Source organism: Strigops habroptila, unplaced genomic scaffold, assembly GCF_004027225.2.
Source record: "Strigops habroptila isolate Jane unplaced genomic scaffold, bStrHab1.2.pri NW_022045640.1_ctg1, whole genome shotgun sequence".
Lineage (NCBI taxonomy): Eukaryota > Metazoa > Chordata > Aves > Psittaciformes > Psittacidae > Strigops > Strigops habroptila.
Window position 1 is genome coordinate 80,522 of NW_022651116.1, and position 18,767 is coordinate 99,288.

At 66.0% G+C, this 18,767-nt stretch overlaps 4 protein-coding genes across 6 annotated transcripts in view; 3 read left to right on the forward strand and 1 right to left on the reverse strand.

Moving 5' to 3' along the window:
• Window positions 1-61: 61 nt before the first annotated feature.
• DHPS (deoxyhypusine synthase) lies at window positions 62-2,590 on the forward strand. The gene is made up of 9 exons (XM_030475497.1): window positions 62-368; window positions 450-611; window positions 848-969; window positions 1,139-1,235; window positions 1,327-1,413; window positions 1,529-1,634; window positions 1,910-2,013; window positions 2,098-2,223; window positions 2,305-2,590. Exons 1-9 carry the CDS (start codon window positions 168-170, stop codon window positions 2,428-2,430), a joined length of 1,131 nt encoding a protein of 376 aa, XP_030331357.1. The 5' UTR covers window positions 62-167; the 3' UTR covers window positions 2,431-2,590.
• WDR83 (WD repeat domain 83) lies at window positions 2,533-5,618 on the reverse strand. Its single transcript, XM_030475498.1, has 9 exons — window positions 5,456-5,618; window positions 4,084-4,204; window positions 3,880-3,985; window positions 3,688-3,736; window positions 3,490-3,616; window positions 3,317-3,384; window positions 3,113-3,221; window positions 2,902-3,016; window positions 2,533-2,818 (listed from the first exon to the last, which is right to left on the reverse strand). The coding sequence occupies exons 1-9, from the start codon at window positions 5,556-5,558 to the stop codon at window positions 2,666-2,668; spliced, it is 951 nt and encodes a 316-aa protein (XP_030331358.1). The 5' UTR covers window positions 5,559-5,618; the 3' UTR covers window positions 2,533-2,665.
• WDR83OS (WD repeat domain 83 opposite strand) lies at window positions 5,339-8,295 on the forward strand. The gene is made up of 4 exons (XM_030475499.1): window positions 5,339-5,682; window positions 5,760-5,865; window positions 7,991-8,088; window positions 8,176-8,295. The coding sequence occupies exons 1-4, from the start codon at window positions 5,648-5,650 to the stop codon at window positions 8,240-8,242; spliced, it is 306 nt and encodes a 101-aa protein (XP_030331359.1). The 5' UTR covers window positions 5,339-5,647; the 3' UTR covers window positions 8,243-8,295.
• Window positions 8,296-8,879: 584 nt separating this feature from the next.
• MAN2B1 (mannosidase alpha class 2B member 1) overlaps window positions 8,880-18,767 on the forward strand; it is a 29,786-nt gene continuing 19,898 nt past the window's right edge. The window contains exons 1-23 of one of the 3 annotated variants that reach the window (XM_030475508.2): window positions 8,880-8,991; window positions 9,448-9,550; window positions 11,383-11,556; window positions 12,754-12,947; window positions 13,076-13,208; window positions 14,662-14,804; window positions 14,900-15,016; window positions 15,099-15,181; window positions 15,265-15,385; window positions 15,831-15,909; window positions 15,982-16,091; window positions 16,285-16,392; window positions 16,466-16,582; window positions 16,656-16,850; window positions 16,992-17,089; window positions 17,158-17,281; window positions 17,363-17,481; window positions 17,562-17,663; window positions 17,739-17,826; window positions 17,909-17,989; window positions 18,071-18,307; window positions 18,380-18,529; window positions 18,619-18,721. In XM_030475508.2, coding sequence (XP_030331368.1) covers window positions 8,890-8,991; window positions 9,448-9,550; window positions 11,383-11,556; window positions 12,754-12,947; window positions 13,076-13,208; window positions 14,662-14,804; window positions 14,900-15,016; window positions 15,099-15,181; window positions 15,265-15,385; window positions 15,831-15,909; window positions 15,982-16,091; window positions 16,285-16,392; window positions 16,466-16,582; window positions 16,656-16,850; window positions 16,992-17,089; window positions 17,158-17,281; window positions 17,363-17,481; window positions 17,562-17,663; window positions 17,739-17,826; window positions 17,909-17,989; window positions 18,071-18,307; window positions 18,380-18,529; window positions 18,619-18,721 — 2,881 coding nt within the window. In that variant the 5' untranslated portion in view covers window positions 8,880-8,889. Of the gene's footprint in view, window positions 8,992-9,447; window positions 9,551-11,382; window positions 11,557-12,753; window positions 12,948-13,075; window positions 13,209-14,661; window positions 14,809-14,899; window positions 15,017-15,098; window positions 15,182-15,264; window positions 15,386-15,830; window positions 15,910-15,981; window positions 16,092-16,284; window positions 16,393-16,465; window positions 16,583-16,655; window positions 16,851-16,991; window positions 17,090-17,157; window positions 17,282-17,362; window positions 17,482-17,561; window positions 17,664-17,738; window positions 17,827-17,908; window positions 17,990-18,070; window positions 18,308-18,379; window positions 18,530-18,618; window positions 18,722-18,767 lie in introns of those variants that run through there. The other 2 variants (XM_030475509.1, XM_032919744.1) reach the window with 2 other exon arrangements.

Genomic DNA, 18,767 nt, shown 5'->3' on the forward strand with positions numbered 1-18,767 from the left:
TTGGGGCACCGCAGGAGACGGGAGGGGTCGAGGGAGCGCTGAGCCGAAACCTTTCGCTTTTGGGAGGCTTTTGCCCCTCCGCGGCCACCGTCTCCGCCTCCAAGATGGCGGCGCGCAGCGGCGGCGCGGCGCCGTGAAGGGGAGCGGAGCGGAGCGGCGGGAGCGCGATGGCGGCGCCGGGCCCCGTCCCCGCCGCGGCGCTTCGGGCCGTGCTGAGGCCGAGCGGGCCGCTCCCGCCCGACGCGCTCCCGGTGCGCGGCTACGACTTCGCGGGCGGCCCGGACCACGCCGCGCTGCTCCGCTCCTTCCTCACCACCGGCTTCCAGGCCACCAGCTTCGCTCAGGCCGTCGCTGAGATCCACCGGATGGTGCGAACGCCGCGGAGCCGGGGCGGGCGGCGGGAAGGGGAGGTCCCGGCTCCGTCCTCATCCCGCTCCCCCGCCCCATAGATCGAGGCGAAGCTGGAGCCGCTGAGCGAGGAGGAGCGGGGCCGCGCCGGGCTGGGCGGGCAGCGGCCGCCCTCGGGCTGCACCATCTTCCTGGGCTTCACCTCCAACCTCATCAGCTCCGGCGTCCGGGAGAGCATCCGGTACCTGGTGCAGCACAACATGGTACGTGGAGACCCCCGGGGGGGTGGCTCGGGGTGTCCCCTGCCCCAGCCGCAAGGTCCCGGTGGGCTTCCCCCGGGGGTGGCCCCGGGGGTCCCCGCACCCAGCTCTGAGCTGCCCCTTGGGTCGGGTCCAAGGGGGGAGGCTCCGCTCTGGGGGGGGGTGTGTGTATCCCGCGGCATTCCCAATGTCCTCCCAGGGGGGTCCCAGGGGGTCCCCAATGGTGTCTCCCACCCCAGGTGGACGTGCTGGTGACCACGGCCGGGGGGGTGGAGGAAGATCTCATCAAGTGCCTGGCGCCCACCTACATCGGGGACTTCAGCCTGAGGGGTCGGGATCTGCGCCAGAGCGGGATCAACAGGTACAGGGGGTCCTCTTTGGGGTGGGGGGGGCCCCGCTGCTGCTTGGGGGTCCCCTTTGGGACATGGGGGGGTCCCCTCTGCTGCTTGGGGGTCCCCTTTGGGGCATGGGGGGTCCCCTCTGCTGCTTGGGGGTCTCCTCTGGGGGCTGCTCCTGATCCTGATTCCCAGGATTGGGAACCTCTTGGTGCCCAACGATAACTACTGCAAGTTTGAGGACTGGTTGATGCCCATCTTGGAGAAGATGGTGGACGAGCAGGAAACGCAGGTGTGGGGGCCATGGGGGGGACACAGAGGGGGCCGTGGAGGGGGCCGTGTGTGCATGTGGGGGGGCTCAGTGTGATGCCCCCCCTCCCCAGGGCACGAGGTGGACCCCATCGAGGATGATCGCGCGGCTGGGCCGGGAGATCAACAACCCGGAGTCGGTCTGTTACTGGGCACAGAAGGTTGGTGGACACGGGGGGGGGGGGGACACGACACGGGGTCGCTGTGGGGGGGGTGTCATTGTGGGGGGGGGGTGTCACCGTCCCCTCTTTGCCTGTGACCACGCTGTGGTTCCAGAACAAGATCCCGGTGCTGAGCCCGGCGCTCACCGATGGCTCCCTCGGGGACATGATCTTCTTCCACTCCTACAAGCGCCCGGGGCTGGTGCTGGATATAGTGGAAGGTCAGTGGGTCCCCTCGGGGGGGTGTCCTGGACACTGGGGTCACCCCCTGGATACTGGGGTTCCCCCCCCTTGGACATTGGGGTCTCCCCTCTTGGGCACCAGGGTCTCCTCTTGGACACTGAGGTCCCCCCTTGGACATCAGGGGTTCCCTCTTGGACTGTGGGGTCTCCCCCTTGGACTGTGGGGTCTCCCCCTTGGACATGAGGGTGTGCTCTTGGACACTGGGGTCCCCCCCAGGCCATTGGGGTCCCCCCTGAGCGCACCCCTCCCGCAGACCTGCGCCTCATCAACACCGAGGCCATCTTCGCGAGGAAGACGGGGATGATCATCCTGGGCGGGGGCCTGGTGAAGCACCACATCGCCAACGCCAACCTCATGGTGAGGACATGGTTGGGGAGGGGGGACACAAGGGGAACCCCCCCCCCCCAAGGGCCGGGGGTCACCCCACTTTTTGCCCCGCAGAGGAACGGGGCCGATTTCTCCGTCTACGTGAACACGGCGCAGGAGTTCGATGGCTCCGACTCAGGAGCGCGGCCGGATGAGGCTGTGTCCTGGGGCAAGATCCGCATGGATGCCACCCCTGTCAAGGTGGGATTGGGGGGGGGAAGGATTTGGGGGTACCCCAAGGGGGGGGTCTCCCCAATTCTCACCCTTCTTCCCTGCCCCCAGGTCTATGCTGATGCCTCCCTGGTCTTCCCGCTGCTGGTGGCAGAGACGTTTGCCCGGAGAGCTGATGCTTTCCCTTTGGATACAGCAGGACATGATGCTGGGGGGGACCCGGGGGTTGGGAATTGAACCCCCACTTTGAGGGGGTGTTAAGAACCCCCAGTTTGGGGGGGGGCTGAGCCCCAACTACCTCTGCAGGGGTTCTAATCCATCCATGTGTGTGTGTTCCCCTTTCCAGTGCTTGTATTTATTTGAGCTGCTCGCAATAAAGCACCACAGTCCCTCCACAGAGCGGGTTTATTCCTGGATCTTGGGGGGCACAGAGGGGTCCCCCCCAGGCTGTGACCCCCCCAAACCCACCACGTCACGTCCCTGTATCGCCCTGGGCTTGGAAGGAGTCCTCCCGCCACAGCTGGACCTGGCCCTCGGTGGCAGCGAGCAGGCAGGGCAAGGTGGGGTGGAAGCAGAGCGACTGCACCACGCCGCGGCCCACCAGCAAGCTGAGGGCGAGTGAGCCCTAAAAACGGGGGGGTGAGGAGATGGGGGGGACCCCAAAACATGGCCTTGAACCCCCCCCTATGCCTTCTTTCACCCATTTACCTCCACGAGGTCCCAAAAGTAGACGTATCCATCCTCGGAGGCGCAGCCCACGTGGGCATCCCGCTCGCTCAACACGCAGTCCAGCCGGTACGTCGTGCTGCGGTGGCCCTTGTACCTATGGGGAAGGACATGGGGGGAAGTGGGGGGGTCCCCAAAACCCTTACCCCCCCCCCCCGGGCAGGGCACAGGGCGCTGGGGAGGGGGCTCATACTCGCCCAGCAGCTCGCCCGTGTCCTTGTCCAGCAGGCGCAGTGTGGAGTCAAGGCTGGCGGCGAGGGTGCATTGCCCGTCCTTGCTGAAGCACACACTGGTGATGGGGCCTGGGGAGCATATGGAAGTTTGGGGGGGTCCTAGGGACCCCCCCCCATTCTGGTTTGGGGCCTGAGCACCCTGGTTTGGGACCCCCCCGACTCACTCCCGACGTAGTCACTGTAGAGCTGCCCTGCGCGGAGGTCGTAGCGCCGGACGTGACCATCCACGGAGCTGGGGAAAACGGGGGGGGGGGGGGTGGTTGGTGTTGGGGGGCACCCCCCCCCCCCCGCTCCACCCCATTGTGGGGGACAAGGGAGGGCTCCCCATGGGCCTCACCCCGAAAGGATCTCGTGGTTGGAGAGCTTCACGCTGGAGACGCCGTCCTTGGCCTCATCCAGGACCTGGACGGGGTCAGGGCGACGCGAGCGGCAGTCCCAGCACCGCACGGTGGAGTCGATGGAGCCTGGGGGGGGGGAAAGGGGTATTGGGGGGGCTCTAGCGTTGACAGGGGCCCCCCCAAACCACTTCCCTTACCTGACACAATGATGGTGGCCTCCTCGTTGAACTGGACACAGTTCACTTTCTATGGGAGACGCAGGGAGTCAGTGGCCCATAGGAAGCCTTAAAACCCCCCTCCCCTCCCCGGAGCCCCCCAAATGCCTCCCAGAGACCCCAAACCCCCTCCAGAGACCCCGATTTCCCCCCGGAGCCCCCCCGCATCCTCACCCCTGCGTGGCCCCGGTACTTGCGGAGCACTTTCCCGGTGGCCACGTCCCACAGCGCCACCGTCTTGTCGGCGCCGCAGGAGCAGAGTTGGCTGTTGTCAAAGGAGCTGGGGGGGGGGACGACACGGACATGGGACCCCCCCATCAGCGGGGCTGAGGGGGGGCTCCCCGAGGGGTTGGGGTCCCCGCAAGCCCCGCTCCTTACCCGGCGGCGTCCAGCACCTCGTAGCCGTGGCCCTGGTAGGAGCGCAGCGCTGTGCCCTTGTGCGGGTTCCAGAGCTTGAGGGTCTTGTCGCTGCCGCAGGTCAGGCAGTAATTCCCGTCCGCTGGAATGGGGAGAGGGGGGGGGAATGCGGTGACCCCCCCCCCCCGCACCCCAAATGGCTCCTTCTCACCCCAGCAACCGGGCTTCACAGTGAGCGCCCCACACAGCGGGATGGGGACCGCTCCCTGCCTCTCCATGGGGTGGGAGCAAGGAATTGGGGGCCCTTGTGCCCCCCCCCCAGCTCCCGTTTCCCGCGGGATGGGACCCGAGCCCCGCTCTCCCGCCCCGTTACGGGTCCCGTTCCCCCGCAGGATGCGACCCGAGACCCGCTCCCCCCGCCCCGTTACGGGTCCCGTTCCCCCGCGGGATGGGACCCGAGCCCGGCTCCTCCGCCCCGTTACGGGTCCTGTTCCCCCGCAGGATGGGACCCGAGCCGCGCTCCCCCCGCCCCGTTACGGGTCCCGTTCCCCCGCAGGATGGGACCCGAGCCCCGCTCCCCCTGCCCCGTTACGGGTCCAGTTCCCCCGCAGGATGAGACCCGAGACCCGAGCCCCGCTCCCCGCCCCGTTACGGGTCCCGTTTCCCGCAGGATGGGACCCGAGCCCCGCTCTCCCTCCCCGTTACGGGTCCCGTTTCCCGCAGGATGGAACTCGAGCCTCGCTCTCCCCCGCCCCGTTACGGGTCCCGTTTCCCGCAGGATGGGACCCGAGCCCCGCTCTCCGCCCCGTTACGGGTCCCGTTTCCCGCAGGATGGGACCCGAGCCCCGCTCTCCGCCCCGTTACGGGTCCCGTTCCCCCGCAGGATGGGACCCGAGCCCCGCTCTCCGCCCCGTTACGGGTCCCGTTTCCCGCAGGATGGGACCCGAGCCCCGCTCTCCGCCCCGTTACGGGTCCCGTTCCCCCGCAGGATGGGACCCGAGCCCCGCTCCCCGCCCCGTTACGCGTCCCGTTTCCCGCAGGATAGGACCCGAGCCCCGCTCCCCGCCCCGTTACGGGTCCCGTTCCCCCGCAGGATGGGACCCGAGCCCCGCTCCCCGCCCCGTTACGGGTCCCGTTTCCCGCAGGATAGGACCCGAGCCCCGCTCCCCGCCCCTTTACGGGTCCCGTTTCCCGCGGGATGGGACCCGAGCCCCGCTCCCCCCGCCCCGTTACGGGTCCCGTTCCCCCGCAGGATGAGACCCGAGCCCCGCTCGCCCTCCCCGTTAAGGGTCCCGTTTCCCGCAGGATGGGACCCGAGCCCCGCTCCCCCCGCCCCGTTACGGGTCCCGTTCCCCCGCAGGATGGGGCCCGGGCGCCGCGCCGCCGGTCGCACCGTTGAAGCGGACGGCCCGCACCGCTCCCTGCCCGCACTCCAGGGTCTGCACCCGCTGCCGCGGCAGCTCGGGCCGGCTGGGCCGGGGCTGCGGGAAAGCCATCGGCGGGGCTCGGCCCCGGCAGCGGAGCCGGAGCTGGAGCCGCGGCGGCTTCTTCCGGTGGCGGCGGCGGAAGCGGGCGGCGGCGCGCTATGGCGGACCCGCGGCGGCCCGCACGGGTGGCCAGGTGGGACCGGGGGCACCGGGGGGGACCGGGGAGGGGGAACCGGGGGGAACCGGCCCGTCTAACGGCGCCGCCCCCAGGTACAAGCCACCGGCCACCGAGACCAACCCGGCGCTGGAGGACCCCACACCCGATTACATGAACCTGCTGGGGATGGTCTTCAGCATGTGCGGGCTCATGCTTAAGGTGGGGGCACCGGCACCGACACCGGGGGGGGCACCGTGCCCAGGGGGTTCAGCGGGGAGAGGGACCGTGCCCGGGGCGCTGTGGGGACACAGGGACCATGCCTGGGGTGCTGTGGGGACACAGGGACCATGCCTGGGGTGCTGTGGGGACACAGGGACGGTGTCCAGGATGCTAAGGGGGCACAGGGACTGTCTTTAGGGTGCTGTGGGGCACAGGGACTGTGCTCAGGGTGCTGTGGGGACACAGGGACCATTCCTGGGGTGCTGTGGGGACACAGGGACCGTGCCCGAGGCGCTGTGGGGACAAAGGGACCATGCCCAGGGTGCTATGGGGACACAGGGATGGTGTCCAGGATGCTAAGGGGACACAGGGACTGTCTTTAGGGTGCTGCGGGGACATAGGGACCATGCCTGGGGCGCTATGGGGACACAGGGACCATGCCTGGGGTGCTGTGGGGACACAGTGACCATCTATAGGGACACAGGGACCATCCCTGGGGCGCTGTGGGGACACAGGGACCGTGTCTGGGGCGCTGTGGGGCACAGGGGCCGTGCCTGGGCTGCTATGGGGACACAGGGACCATGTCTGTGATGCTGTGGGAACACAGGGACCGTGCCCAGGGCGCTGTGGGGACATAGGGACCGTGCCTGGGATGCTAAGGGGGCACAGGGGCCGTGCCCGGGGCGCTGTGGGGGCACAGGGGCTGTGCCCGGGGCGCTGTGGGGACAAAGAGACCATGCCCAGGGTGCTGTGGGGCACAGGGACTGTGCTCAGGGTGCTGTGGGGACACAGGGACCATTCCTGGGGTGCTGTGGGGGCACAGGGGCCATGCCCGGGATGCTGTGGGGACATAGGGACCGTGCCTGGGGTGCTAAGGGGACACAGGGACTTTATTTAGGGTGCTGTGGGGACACAGGGACCTTCTTTAGGGTGCTGTGGGGACACAGGGACCATCCCTGGGGTGCTGTGGGGACACAGGGACCGTCTTTAGGGTGTTGTGGGGACACAGGGACCGTGCTCGGGGCGCTTTGGGGACACAGGGACCGTGCCCGGGATGCTAAGGGGACATAGGGACCATCCCTGGGGTGCTGTGGGGCACAGGGACCATCCCTGGGATGCTAAGGGGGCACAGGGAATGTGCCTGGGATGCTGTGGGGACACAGGGACCGTCCCCGGGACGCTGTGGGGACACAGGGACTGTGCCCAGGGTGCTATGGGGACACAGGGACTGTGCCTGGGATGCTAAGGGGGCACAGGGGCCGTCTTTAGGGTGCTGGGGGGACATAGGGACCATGCCCAGGATGCTGTGGGGCACAAGGGCCATGCCCGGGGCACTATGGGGACACAGAGACCGTGCCTGGGATGCTGTGGGGACATAGGGACCGTCTTTAGGGTGCTGTGGGGACACAGGGACCGTGCCTGGGGTGCTGTGGGGGCACAGGGACCATGCCCGGGGTGCTGTGGGGACACAGGAACTGTCTTTAGGGTGCTATGGGGACACAGGGACCATGCCTGGGGTGCTAAGGGGGCACAGGGACCATCTTTAGGGTGTTGTGGGGACACAGGGACCGTGCTCGGGGCGCTTTGGGGACACAGGGACCATGCCCGGGCTGCTATGGGGACACAGGGACCATGTCTGGGGCACTGTGGGGACATAGGGACCGTGCCCAGGGCGCTGTGGGGACACAGGGACCGTGCCCAGGATGCTAAGGGGGCACAGGGACCGTCCCCGGGGTGCTGTGGGGGCACAGGGGCCATCCCTGGGGTGCTGTGGGGCACAGGGACTGTGCCTGGGGCGCTGTGGGGACACAGGGACCATCTTTAGGGTGCTATGGGGGCACAGGGACCGTGCCCAGGGTGCTGTGGGGACACAGGGACTGTGCCCGGAGTGCTATGAGGACATAGGGACTGTCCCCGGGGCGCTGTGGGGACATAGAGACCGTGCCCAGGGCGCTATGGGGACACAGGGACCATGCCCAGGGCGCTGTGGGGACAGAGGGACCGTCCCCGGGGTGCTGTGGGGACATAGAGACCGTGCCCAGGGCACTATGGGGACACAGGGACCATGCCAGGAGTGCTGTGGGGACACAGTGACCGTGCCCACGCCGTACCCTTCCCGCCGCAGCTGAAGTGGTGCGCCTGGATCGCCGTTTACTGCTCCTTCATCAGCTTCGCCAACTCCCGCAGCTCCGAGGACACGAAGCAGATGATGAGCAGCTTCATGTGAGTGGCGGCAGGTCCCGGGGGCCGCGGTCCCTGCGGGGCACGCACCTCAGCCGCTGTCTTTCCTTCTCTTTCCCCCCCCCGCAGGCTCTCCATCTCGGCCGTGGTGATGTCCTACCTGCAGAACCCGCAGCCCATGTCCCCGCCCTGGTGACAGCCGCCGCGGGGAGGGGGGGCGCACAATAAAGGCACTGCTGTGGCTTGTGAGGGCTGGACCCTGCTCGGAGCCGCCCGGGACGGGGACGGACCCTCCCTGGAGCTTGGGAAGGAGCCGCCCGGGGGGAACATGGGGCGCTCCGGGGGGCTGAGGGCAGCCGGGAGGGTCCGAGGGGAGCCGGGGGGCGCTGAGGGGACCGGGGAGGGGGGTCCGAAGGGAGCCCCGGCGCTATCCCCGCTGAGGGGAGCGGCTTCTCGACGCCCCATTGGAGGAGAGGACTGCCCGTCGCTCGCTCTCCACCAACCACGGCTCGGCGAGGGCGGGCTTTCGGGAGCCGCCGCGCCTGATTGGTTCCTGGGCGGTGCTAGGAGCGGTTGCTAACGGCAGCTCCGGAAGGAGGGGCTCGCGGTGTCAATCATGGGCGCTCTTCCTCCTCATTGGCTCGAGTCCGCGACGTCACCACCTCCCTCGGTGGGGGGCTGATTTGGCGGGTTTCCGTTACGCCCCGCCTCCACGCGCAGCAGCGAATCAGAGCGCGGGGTTCTGCCTCCCCTCGTCGCCCATTGGCTCCTGCCAATAGTGGGTGGGGCCGGGAGCGCTTAGTCCGTCTGTTCCCCCCTCCGGTCATGTGAATGGGCGGTCACATGACCGCGCCCGGGAGCGGTATGGCGGCGCCCGGGGCGGCGGTGGCGGTTCCGCTGCTGCTCTTCGGGGCGGCGGCGGCGGCCGCGGGCTGCGGGTACCAGGTTGGGCCCGGTCCGAGGGGGGGGGGGGAGCGGGGAGGGACCAGCATGGACGGGGAGAACCGGGAACGGAGAGTCGGAGAGACACGGCGGGGCGGGGGGGGCGGACCGGGAAGGCGGGAGGAGCCGGGATACCGGGAGAGACTGAAGGGAACGGGGGGAATGTGGATGGAGCGGCTGGGGGAACCGGGAGAGACCGGGTGGGGGAAGCAGTGAGGGGCTGGGAGAGGGAAATGGGGCCCCGGGAATGGGAAGGGAAAAGACCCCGGGGAGAGGCTGCGACGGGGGCCCCAAGGGAGGATTTGGGGTACGGGGAGAGGGGGGGGGCTGGGGGTTGTCACCGGTTCCTCTGCAACGGCTTCCTCTGGAAACGCTGTGGGAGAGGGTGCGGGGAAGGGAGCTGACACTGTGTGGGCACAGCCCCATATGAGCCCCCCGAGACTCCCCTTGTGCCCACAGTCGTGTCCCCCAACGCGCCCCGGCTTCCTCAACGTGCACCTCGTGCCCCACACGCACGACGACGTGGGCTGGCTCAAGACGGTGGAACAGTACTTTTATGGAGGTGGTGTCCCTGTCACCGTGGGGGGGGGTGGGGGCGGTCCCCAAGGCCACCATGGGGGTGGAAGTGACGTCCCTGAGGCCACCACAGGGACAGCGATTCCCCGGGACCACCATGGGGCTGGAAGTGACATCCCCAGGGCCACCATGGGGGTGGAAGTGGTGTCCCCAAGGCCACCATGGGGGTGGAAGTGACGTCCCCGAGGCCACCACAGGGACAGCGATGTCCCCAGAGCCACCATGGGGGTGGAAGTGACATCCCCAAGGCCACCACAGCAACAGCGATGTCCCCAGGGCCAGCATGGGGGTGGAAGTGACGTCCCCGAGGCCACCATGGGGCTGGAAGTGACGTCCCCAGGGCCACCATGGGGGTGGAAGTGACATCCCCGAGGCCACCAACGTGACAGCAATGTCCCCAGGGCCACCATGGGGGTGGAAGTGACGTCCCCAAGGCCACCATGGGGCTGGAAGTGACATCCCTGAGGCCACCACAGGGACAGCGATGTCCCCAGAGCCACCATGGGGGTGGAAGTGACATCCCCGAGGCCACCACAGCGACAGTGATGTCCCCAGGTCCAGCATGGGGGTGGAAGTGACATCCCCAGGGCCACCATGGAGGTGGAAGTGACATCCCCAAGGCCACCACAGCAACAGTGATGTCCGCAGGGCCAGCATGGGGGTGGAAGTGGCATCCCCAAGGCCACCATGGGGGTGGAAGTGACATCCCCAAGGCCACCACAGCAACAGTGATGTCCGCAGGGCCAGCATGGGGGTGGAAGTGGCATCCCCAAGGCCACCATGGGCATGGAAGTGACATCCCCAAGGCCACCATGGGGCTGGAAGTGACATCCCTGAGGCCACCAACACGACAGCGATGTCCCCAGGGCCACCATGGGGGTGGAAGTGATGTCCCCAGGGCCACCATAGGGGCTGGAAGTGACATCCCTGAGGCCACCACAGGGACAATGATGTCCCCAGGGCCACCATGGGGGTGGAACTGACGTCCCCAGAGCCACTATGGGGGTGGAGGTGACATCCCTGAGGCCACCACAGGGACAGCGATGTCCCCAGGGCCACCGTGGGGGTGGAAGTGACATCCCCAAGGCCACCATGGGGCTGGAAGTGACATCCCTGAGGCCACCACAGGGACAGCGATGTTCCCAGAGCCACCATGGGGGTGGAAGTGACGTCCCCAGGGCCACCATGGAGGTGGAAGTGACATCCCCGAGGCCACCACAGTGACAGTGATGTCCCCAGGGCCAGCATGGGGGTGGAAGTGACATCCCCAAGGCCACCATGGGGATGGAAGTGACGTCCCCAGGGCCACCATGGAGGTGGAAGTGACATCCCCAAGGCCACCACAGCAACAGTGATGTCCGCAGGGCCAGCATGGGGGTGGAAGTGATGTCCCCAACGCCACCATGGGGGTGGAAGTGACATCCCTGAGGCCACCAACACGACAGCAATGTCCCCAGGGCCACCATGGGGGTGGAGGTGACATCCCCGAGGCCACCATGGGGCTGGAAGTGACATCCCTGAGGCCACCACAGGAACAGCGATGTCCCCGTGGGGGTGGAGGTGACATCCCCAAGGCCACCACAGCAACAGTGGCGACATCCCCAGGGCCACCATAGCGATGAAGAGCTGCCACCTGCAGCTGTAGCAACGCCACAACCCCTCCGTGTTCCCCTCTCCCATGATGTCCCTTGGATATTGTGTTCCCCCCACTTCTCCAGCCATCCCTGTGCCCCTGTCCCTGCCGTGCCATAACCCCCCCCCCCCCAATGTCACTTGTGTCCCCGTGGCTGTTGCCGTGTCCCTGTGCCCTCCCGGTAGTGCGGAACGATGTGCAGCACGCGGGGGTTCAGTACATCCTGGACTCGGTGGTGGCTCAGTTGGTGGCCGAGCCCTCCCGGCGCTTCATCTACGCCGAGGTGGCTTTTCTGGCTCGCTGGTGGCGGCTGCAGGATGAGGCCACTCGGGACACTGTGCGCCAGCTCGTGGAGCAGGGTGAGGGGGCACCCCGGGGGGGGGGAGAGGGCTTGGGGTGTCCCCCGAGGACAATGGAGGGCACATAGGGGGAGATTGGGGTGTCTTTGGGGGCACACAGGGACATGGGGATTGGGGTGTCTTTAGGGGCACACAGGGACATGGATTGGGGTGTCTTTGGGGGCACACAAGGACATGGGGGGGATTGGGGTGTCTTTGGGGGCACACAGGGACATGGGGATTGGGGTGTCTGGGGGGGCACACACGGACATGGAGGAGGGATTGGGGTGTCTTTAGGGGCACACAGGGACATGGGGGGGATTGGGGTGTCTTTGGGGGCACACAGGGACATGGGGGGGATTGGGGTGTCTTTGGGGGCACACAGGGACATGGGGGGGATTGGGGTGGCTTTGGGGGCACAGAGGGACATGGGGGGATTGGGGTGTCTTTGGGGGCACACAGGGACATGGGGGGGATTGGGGTGTCTTTGGGGGCACACAGGGACATGGGGGGGATTGGGGTGTCTTTGGGGGCACACAGGGACATAGGGAGGGATTGGGGTGTCTTTGGGGGCACACAGGGACATAGGGAGGGATTGGGGTGTCTTTGGGGGCACACAGGGACATGGGGAGGGATTGGGGTGGCTTTGGGGGCACAGAGGGACATGGGGGGGTTGGGGAGTCTTTGGGGGCACAGAGGGACATGGGGGGGATTGGGGTGTTTGGGGGCACACGGACATGGGGAGGGATTGGGGTGTTTGGGGGCACACGGACATGGGGAGGATTGGGGTGTCTTTAGGGGCACACAAGGACATGGAGGAGGGATTGGGGTGTCTTTGGGGGCACACAGGGACATGGGGAGGATTGGGGTGTTTGAGGGCAGAGAGGGACATGGGGGAGGATTGGGGTGTCTTTGAGAGCACAGAGGGACATGGATTGGGGTGTCTTTGGGGTCACACAGGGACACGGGGAGGGGGGACTTGGGGGGGTCACAGGGTGGGCACAGGGCCATGGGGCACAATGTGCATGGCGGCGGGGGGGGGGGGGGGGGAAGCCTGGAGGGGTGGGTTTGGGGCGCTGCTGGCAGGAGGTGCCCCCATCCCTCTCTCCGTGTCCCTTCCCTCAATACCCCGATGTCACCCTGTGCTTTACATCCCATATTCCCCTTGTGTGTCCCCCCCCCCGTGTCCCCCCCCCCGTCCCCGTGCGGTCCCCGCAGGGCGGCTGGAGCTGGTGGGGGGGGGCTGGAGCATGGCGGACGAGGCGGTCACTCACTACAGCGCGGGGCTGGAGCAGCTGGGGCTGGGCCGGGGCTTCCTGCGCCGGGAGCTGGGGCCGTGCGCCCCCCCCCGCGTCGCCTGGCAGATCGACCCCTTCGGCCACTCGCTCCAAAGCGCCGCCACCTTCGCGCAGGTGGGACCCCCCCCCCCCCGGGCTCCGAACATCCCCCCCCCCCCTCCCCATGCACCCCTATGGGGTACCCGGCTCTGAGCGCCTCGTCTGAGCTTATTTATTACCGCCCCCCCCCCCCCCCCCCGCAGATGGGCTATGACGGGCTGTTCCTGGGCCGTGTGGATCACCAGGATAAGGCTCAGAGGGAGCAGCGCCGGGAGCTGGAGCTGCTCTGGAGGACGAGCGGGAGCCTCCAGAGCACCGGATCCGACCTCTTCACTGGTGGGAGCCCCCCCCGGGGGGCCGTGGGATCCCCTTCTATATCCCCATCCAATTTCTCCCATCCCCATGTCCCTATCCCATCTCCACCGTCCCCATGTCCCCATCCCATCTCTCCCATTCCTATATCCCCATCCCATCTCCCCCGTTCCCATATTCCCATCCCATCTCTCCCATTGCTATATCCCCATCCCATCTCTGCTGTCCCTATGTCTCTATCCCATCTCTTCCATCCCCATGTCCTCATCCCATCTCTCCCATTCTTATATCCCATCCCTTCTGCCCCGTCCCCATATTTCCACCTCATCTCTCCCATTTCTATATCCCCATCCCATCTCTCTTGTGCCCATGCCTCTATCCCATCTATTCCATCCCCATATCCCCATCCCATCTCTCCCGTCCCCATATTCCCATCCCATCTCTCCCATTCCTATATCCCCATCCCATCTTCCCCGTCCCCATATTCCCATCCCATCTCTCCCATTCCTATATCCCCATCCCATCTCTCCCATCCCCATGTCCCCATCCCATGTCTCCCATTCCTATATTCCCATCCCATCTCTCCTGTCCCCATGTCTCTATCCCATGTCCCCATCCCATCTTTCTCATTCCTATGTCCCCATATTCCCATCCCATCTCTCCCATTCCTATATCCCCATCCCATCTCCCCCGTCCCCATATCCCCATCCCATCTCCCCCATCCCCATATTCCCATCTCATCTCTCCCATTCCTATATCCCCATCCCCGTATTCCCATCCCATCTTTCTCATTCCTATGTCCCCATGTCCCCATCCCATCTCTCCCATTCCTATATCCCCATCCCATCTCTCCTGTCCCCATGTCTCTATCTCATGTCCCCATCCCATCTCTCCCATTCCTATATCCCCATCCCCATATTCCCATTCCACCTCTCCCATTCCTGTCCCCATATTCCTATCCCATCTTTCTCATTCCTATGTCCCCATATTCCCATCCCATCTCTCCCATTCCTATCTCCCCATCCCATCTCTCCTGTCCCCATGTCTCTCTCATGTCCCCATCCCATATCCCCCATCCCCATATTCCCATCCCATCTCTCCCATTCCTATATCCCCATCCCCGTATTCCCATCCCATCTTTCTCATTCCTATGTCCCCATATTCCCATCCCATCTCTCCCATTCCTATATCCCCATCCCATTTCTCCTGTCCCCATGTCTCTCTCATGTCCCCATCCCATCTCCCCTGTCCCCATATTCCCATCCCATCTCCCCCATCCCCATGTCCCCATCCCATCTCTCCCATCCCTGTATCCCCATCCCAGCTCCCACCCCTGTATCTCCATCCCATCCCTCCTGTCCCTTAATCCCCATCCCACCCCTCCTGTCCCCACATCCCCATCCCAAGGCTGCTCCCACCCCTGTCCCCATCCCGACCACCCCCATCCCATGCTGACAAAGGGGGGGTCCATCCCCAGGCATCCTCCCCAACGTCTACAACCCCCCCACGGGCTTCTGCTGGGACCAGCTCTGCTCCGACCCCCCCGTGGTGGATGGGGACAGCGAGGAGAACAACGTGGCCACCATCGTCTCCACCTTCCTGGACATCGCCACCAACCAGGTGGGTATCCGGGCACTGGGTGCATCCCAGGAGGTATCCCATGGGATTGGGGAGGGGGATCCTGACCTGTCCTTGTGTCTGTCCCCCCCCCCAAGGCCAAGAGCTACCGCACCAACCACATCATCATGACGATGGGCTCCGACTTCCACTATGAGAACGCCAACCTCTGGTTCAAGAACATGGACAAGCTCATTGCCCACGTCAACGCCCGGGTGCGTGGGGGGCCCCCCCATATCCCTGCTGTTTGCTGTCCCCCCCCCCAGCCCCAGCTCACCGCATCCATGGCTTTTCCAGCAAGCCAACGGCAGCCGTGTCCATGTCCTCTATTCCACCCCATCGTGCTACCTGTGGGAGCTGCACCAGGCCAACCTCTCCTGGTGAGGCTCCGAGGGCGAAGGGGGACCCCAATGTTGGGGTGGGAGGGATGAGACGCATGGATACAGCCTGGATTTCCCTTCAGGTCCCTGAAAATGGATGATTTCTTCCCTTATTCCGATGGGCCCCACCAGTTCTGGACGGGTTATTTCACCAGCCGCCCGGCCCTGAAGCGCTACGAGCGCCTCAGCAACAACTTCCTGCAGGTGGGAATGTCCCTGACCCCATCGCAAGCCTGGAATGGGGTGGATTGGAAGGGACCTTAAAGCTCATCCAGCTCCTAGATCCATGGGCAGGGAACACCTTCCACTAGAGCAGGGGGGTTCACCCCAACCCATTCCAGTGTCCCACCACCGTCACAGTGAAGAACTTCCTTGTATCCCATCTAACTCTTCCCTTTTCCACTTGGAAGGTGGTCTTCCTCATCCCATCCCTTTTCCAAAGGCCCTTTCTTACAGCCCCTTTATGCACTGCGAGCTGCTCTAAGCCCTCCCTGGAGCCTTCCCATCTCCAGGCTCTCATTCCCAGCTCTCCCACCCTGTGCTCCCAAGGACAGGACCCTCCATCCCAACCCCTCCATCCATCCATCCATCCATCCATCCATCCATCCATCCATCCATCCATCCATCCATCCATCCATCCATCCCACAGATCTGCAGCCAACTGGAGGCATTGGCAGGACCAGCAGCACGAGATGGTCCCTATGGACCTGGGGACAGCTCTGTGCTCCGTAAGTGCTGGGGTGGGTAACCCCGGGACCCCCCCACTGCACCCCCTTAATGTCCCCTTTGTCCCCTGGTAGGTGAAGCCGTGGCCGTGGCTCAGCACCACGATGCTGTGACTGGCACCGAGAAGCAGGATGTGGCCAATGACTACGCCAAGCAGTTGGCAATGGGGTGGGAGAAGTGCCAGGTAGGGCCCCACTGCTGGGGTTGGGGTGCAGATGGGGTTTGGGGGGGCACCATCATGTCTGTGGAGCTAACTGGTGTCTGGGGATGGGGGACATGAGCCAGTGGCCGAGCCCCTGCCCCTGCCTGGTGCTTTGGGGACCCACTGGGTGAGCCATGGGGGGGATCCTCATGTGTCCCCCCCCTTGTCCTGGCAGCTCCTGGTCTCCAACGCCCTGTCCAGCCTCAGCGGCACCAAAGAGACCTTCACCTTCTGCAACAGCCTCAACGTCAGCATCTGCCCCTTGACCGAGGCCTCCAGCCAAGTGAGTGGGGACCCAGGGGGGGGGGTTTGGGGGGGCCGGGCAGGGCTCATGGCTCTTGTCCCTGTGTCCCCAGTTCATCGTCCTCCTCTACAACCCGCTGGGGCGCCGCGTGTCCTGGCCCATCCGGCTGCCGGTCAATGGCGTGTCCTACACGGTCACAGACCCCCATGGCCAGCCCGTGCCCAGCGAGGTGAGCCCGGACCCCACATGTGTCCCCCCCCCCGTCCCCGTGTCCCCAACTTCACCCTGTGCCCTGTCCCCAGGTTGTCCCTGTGTCCATCGTCACCCATGGGCTGCGTGGGAATGATGCTGGGGCCATGCAGGAGCTGCTGTTTCAAGCCTCGGCGCCCGCTCTGGGCTTCAGCACCTTCACGGTGACACAGTCACCCCATGGGGACCCCCGTGTCCCCCCCGTCCAGCCCCCGGTGCTGCCACAGCCGTGGGACATCCACAATGAGGTATGGGCCTGGTTTGGGGGGGTCCCCACAAGGTCTTTGGTGGAGCCCCATTTCTCTTGTCCCAGTTAAACCAGTGCTGGGGTGACTGGAGGAGCTGGGGAAGGGGCAGATGTTGAAGCTGCTGCCACCCCACCCCTGCAGCATCTCCGGGTGCTGTTTGACCCCCTCACTGGGCACCTGAAGGAGATCCAGAACCTGGCCAAGAACATCTCGCTGCCCGTCTTCCAGAGCTTCTACTGGTGAGCACCGGTGGGGTCCCTCTTGTGAGACCTTCCTCCACCACCTCTCACCATCCTCCTCCTCCCAGGTACAACGCCAGCGTCGGCAACGAGGAGAGCTCCCAGGCTTCCGGAGCCTACATCTTCCGCCCCAACAGCTCCGAGCCCATCCCTGTCTCTGGCTCCAAGCAGATCTCCACGTCCCTCGTGAAGGTGGGTGGCCCTTGGGGGGGGTACCCTCGGCTCTGGGGGTGCCCCTGGGGGTGCTGATCCCCCGCTCTGGCCCCCTTGCAGAACGCGCTGGTGCAGGAGCTTCACCAGAACTTCTCCTCGTGGTGCTCCCAAGTGGTGCGGCTCCACGCGGGGCAGCCCTATGTGGAGCTGGAGTGGACTGTGGGGCCCATCCCTGTGGAGTGAGTGAGGGACTTGGGGGGGCTCCCAGAGAGGTGGGAACCCCCAAACCCCACTGCTCCCCCCCCCCCACCTGTCCCAGGGATGGTTGGGGCAAGGAGATCATCAGCCGCTTCCAGACGCCGCTGCGGACGGAAGGCCGGTTCTACACTGACTCCAATGGGCGGCAGATCCTGGAGCGCAGGTTGGAGCCAGCTCATTGTGACCCCCCCAATTGTGTCCCCCCCCATCCCATAACCGAGCTCTGCCTCATTCCCAGGCGTGACTATCGTCCCACGTGGAACCTGAGCCAGACAGAGCCTGTGGCAGGGAATTACTACCCTGTCACCAGCCGCATCTTCATCAAGGTACTAGCGTTGGGGTGGCAGCCGGGGCTGAGCCCGGGGCAGAGCTCATCACACATGTGGCTCTTCCCTCCCTTGCCCCTAGGACAAGAAGATCCAGCTGACGGTGCTCACGGATCGCTCCCAGGGTGGCAGCAGCATCTCCGACGGCTCCTTGGAGCTCATGGTGATGGACCGGGGTGCACATGGGGGGGTGTCGCTGGGGTGACGGCGGTGCCATAACCCCCCCCTCCCCATCCCCATCCAGGTCCATCGGCGGCTCCTCTACGACGACAACCGCGGCGTTGGGGAGCCGCTGGTGGAGCTGGGAGCGGACAAGCGGGGTCTGGTGGTTCGGGGCCGCCACCTCCTGCTGCTGGACACGGTGCAGGCGGCGGCCGACGGGCACCGGCTGCGGGCGCAGGAGCTCTTCATGGCCCCGTACCCGGTGCTGGCACCCGGGGGGGGCCCATCCTACCGGCCCGGGCAGCACGGCTTGCAGGAGGTGAGGGCAGGGGGACACTGGGGGGGGCACATTGGGGCTGCACATCCCCATCCCTCACTGTCCCCATCCCAGTTCTCGGCGCTGCGCCGGGAGCTGCCTCCCAGCATCCACCTCCTGACGTTGGCCCCCCGGGACACCGGGACCCTCCTGCTGCGGCTGGAGCATCAGTTTGAGAGGGGGGAGAGCAGCAACAGCTCCCAACCCGTCACCATCGACCTGCTGGTGAGCCAGGACCCCCCCCCCCCACCCCTTCCCAGCACTAATCCTGCTCCTGGGGTGATTCCCAACATCCTTTCCCCCCCCTTTCCCAGGACCTGTTCTCGACGTTCACCATCACCTCAGTGCAGGAGATGAGCCTGGGGGGGGACCAGCCCCTTGATGCCATCTCCCGCCTGGTCTGGACCCCGGCCACAGGTACTAGGGGGGGGTCTAAAAGGGGGTTTGGGGGGGGGGGGGCTGC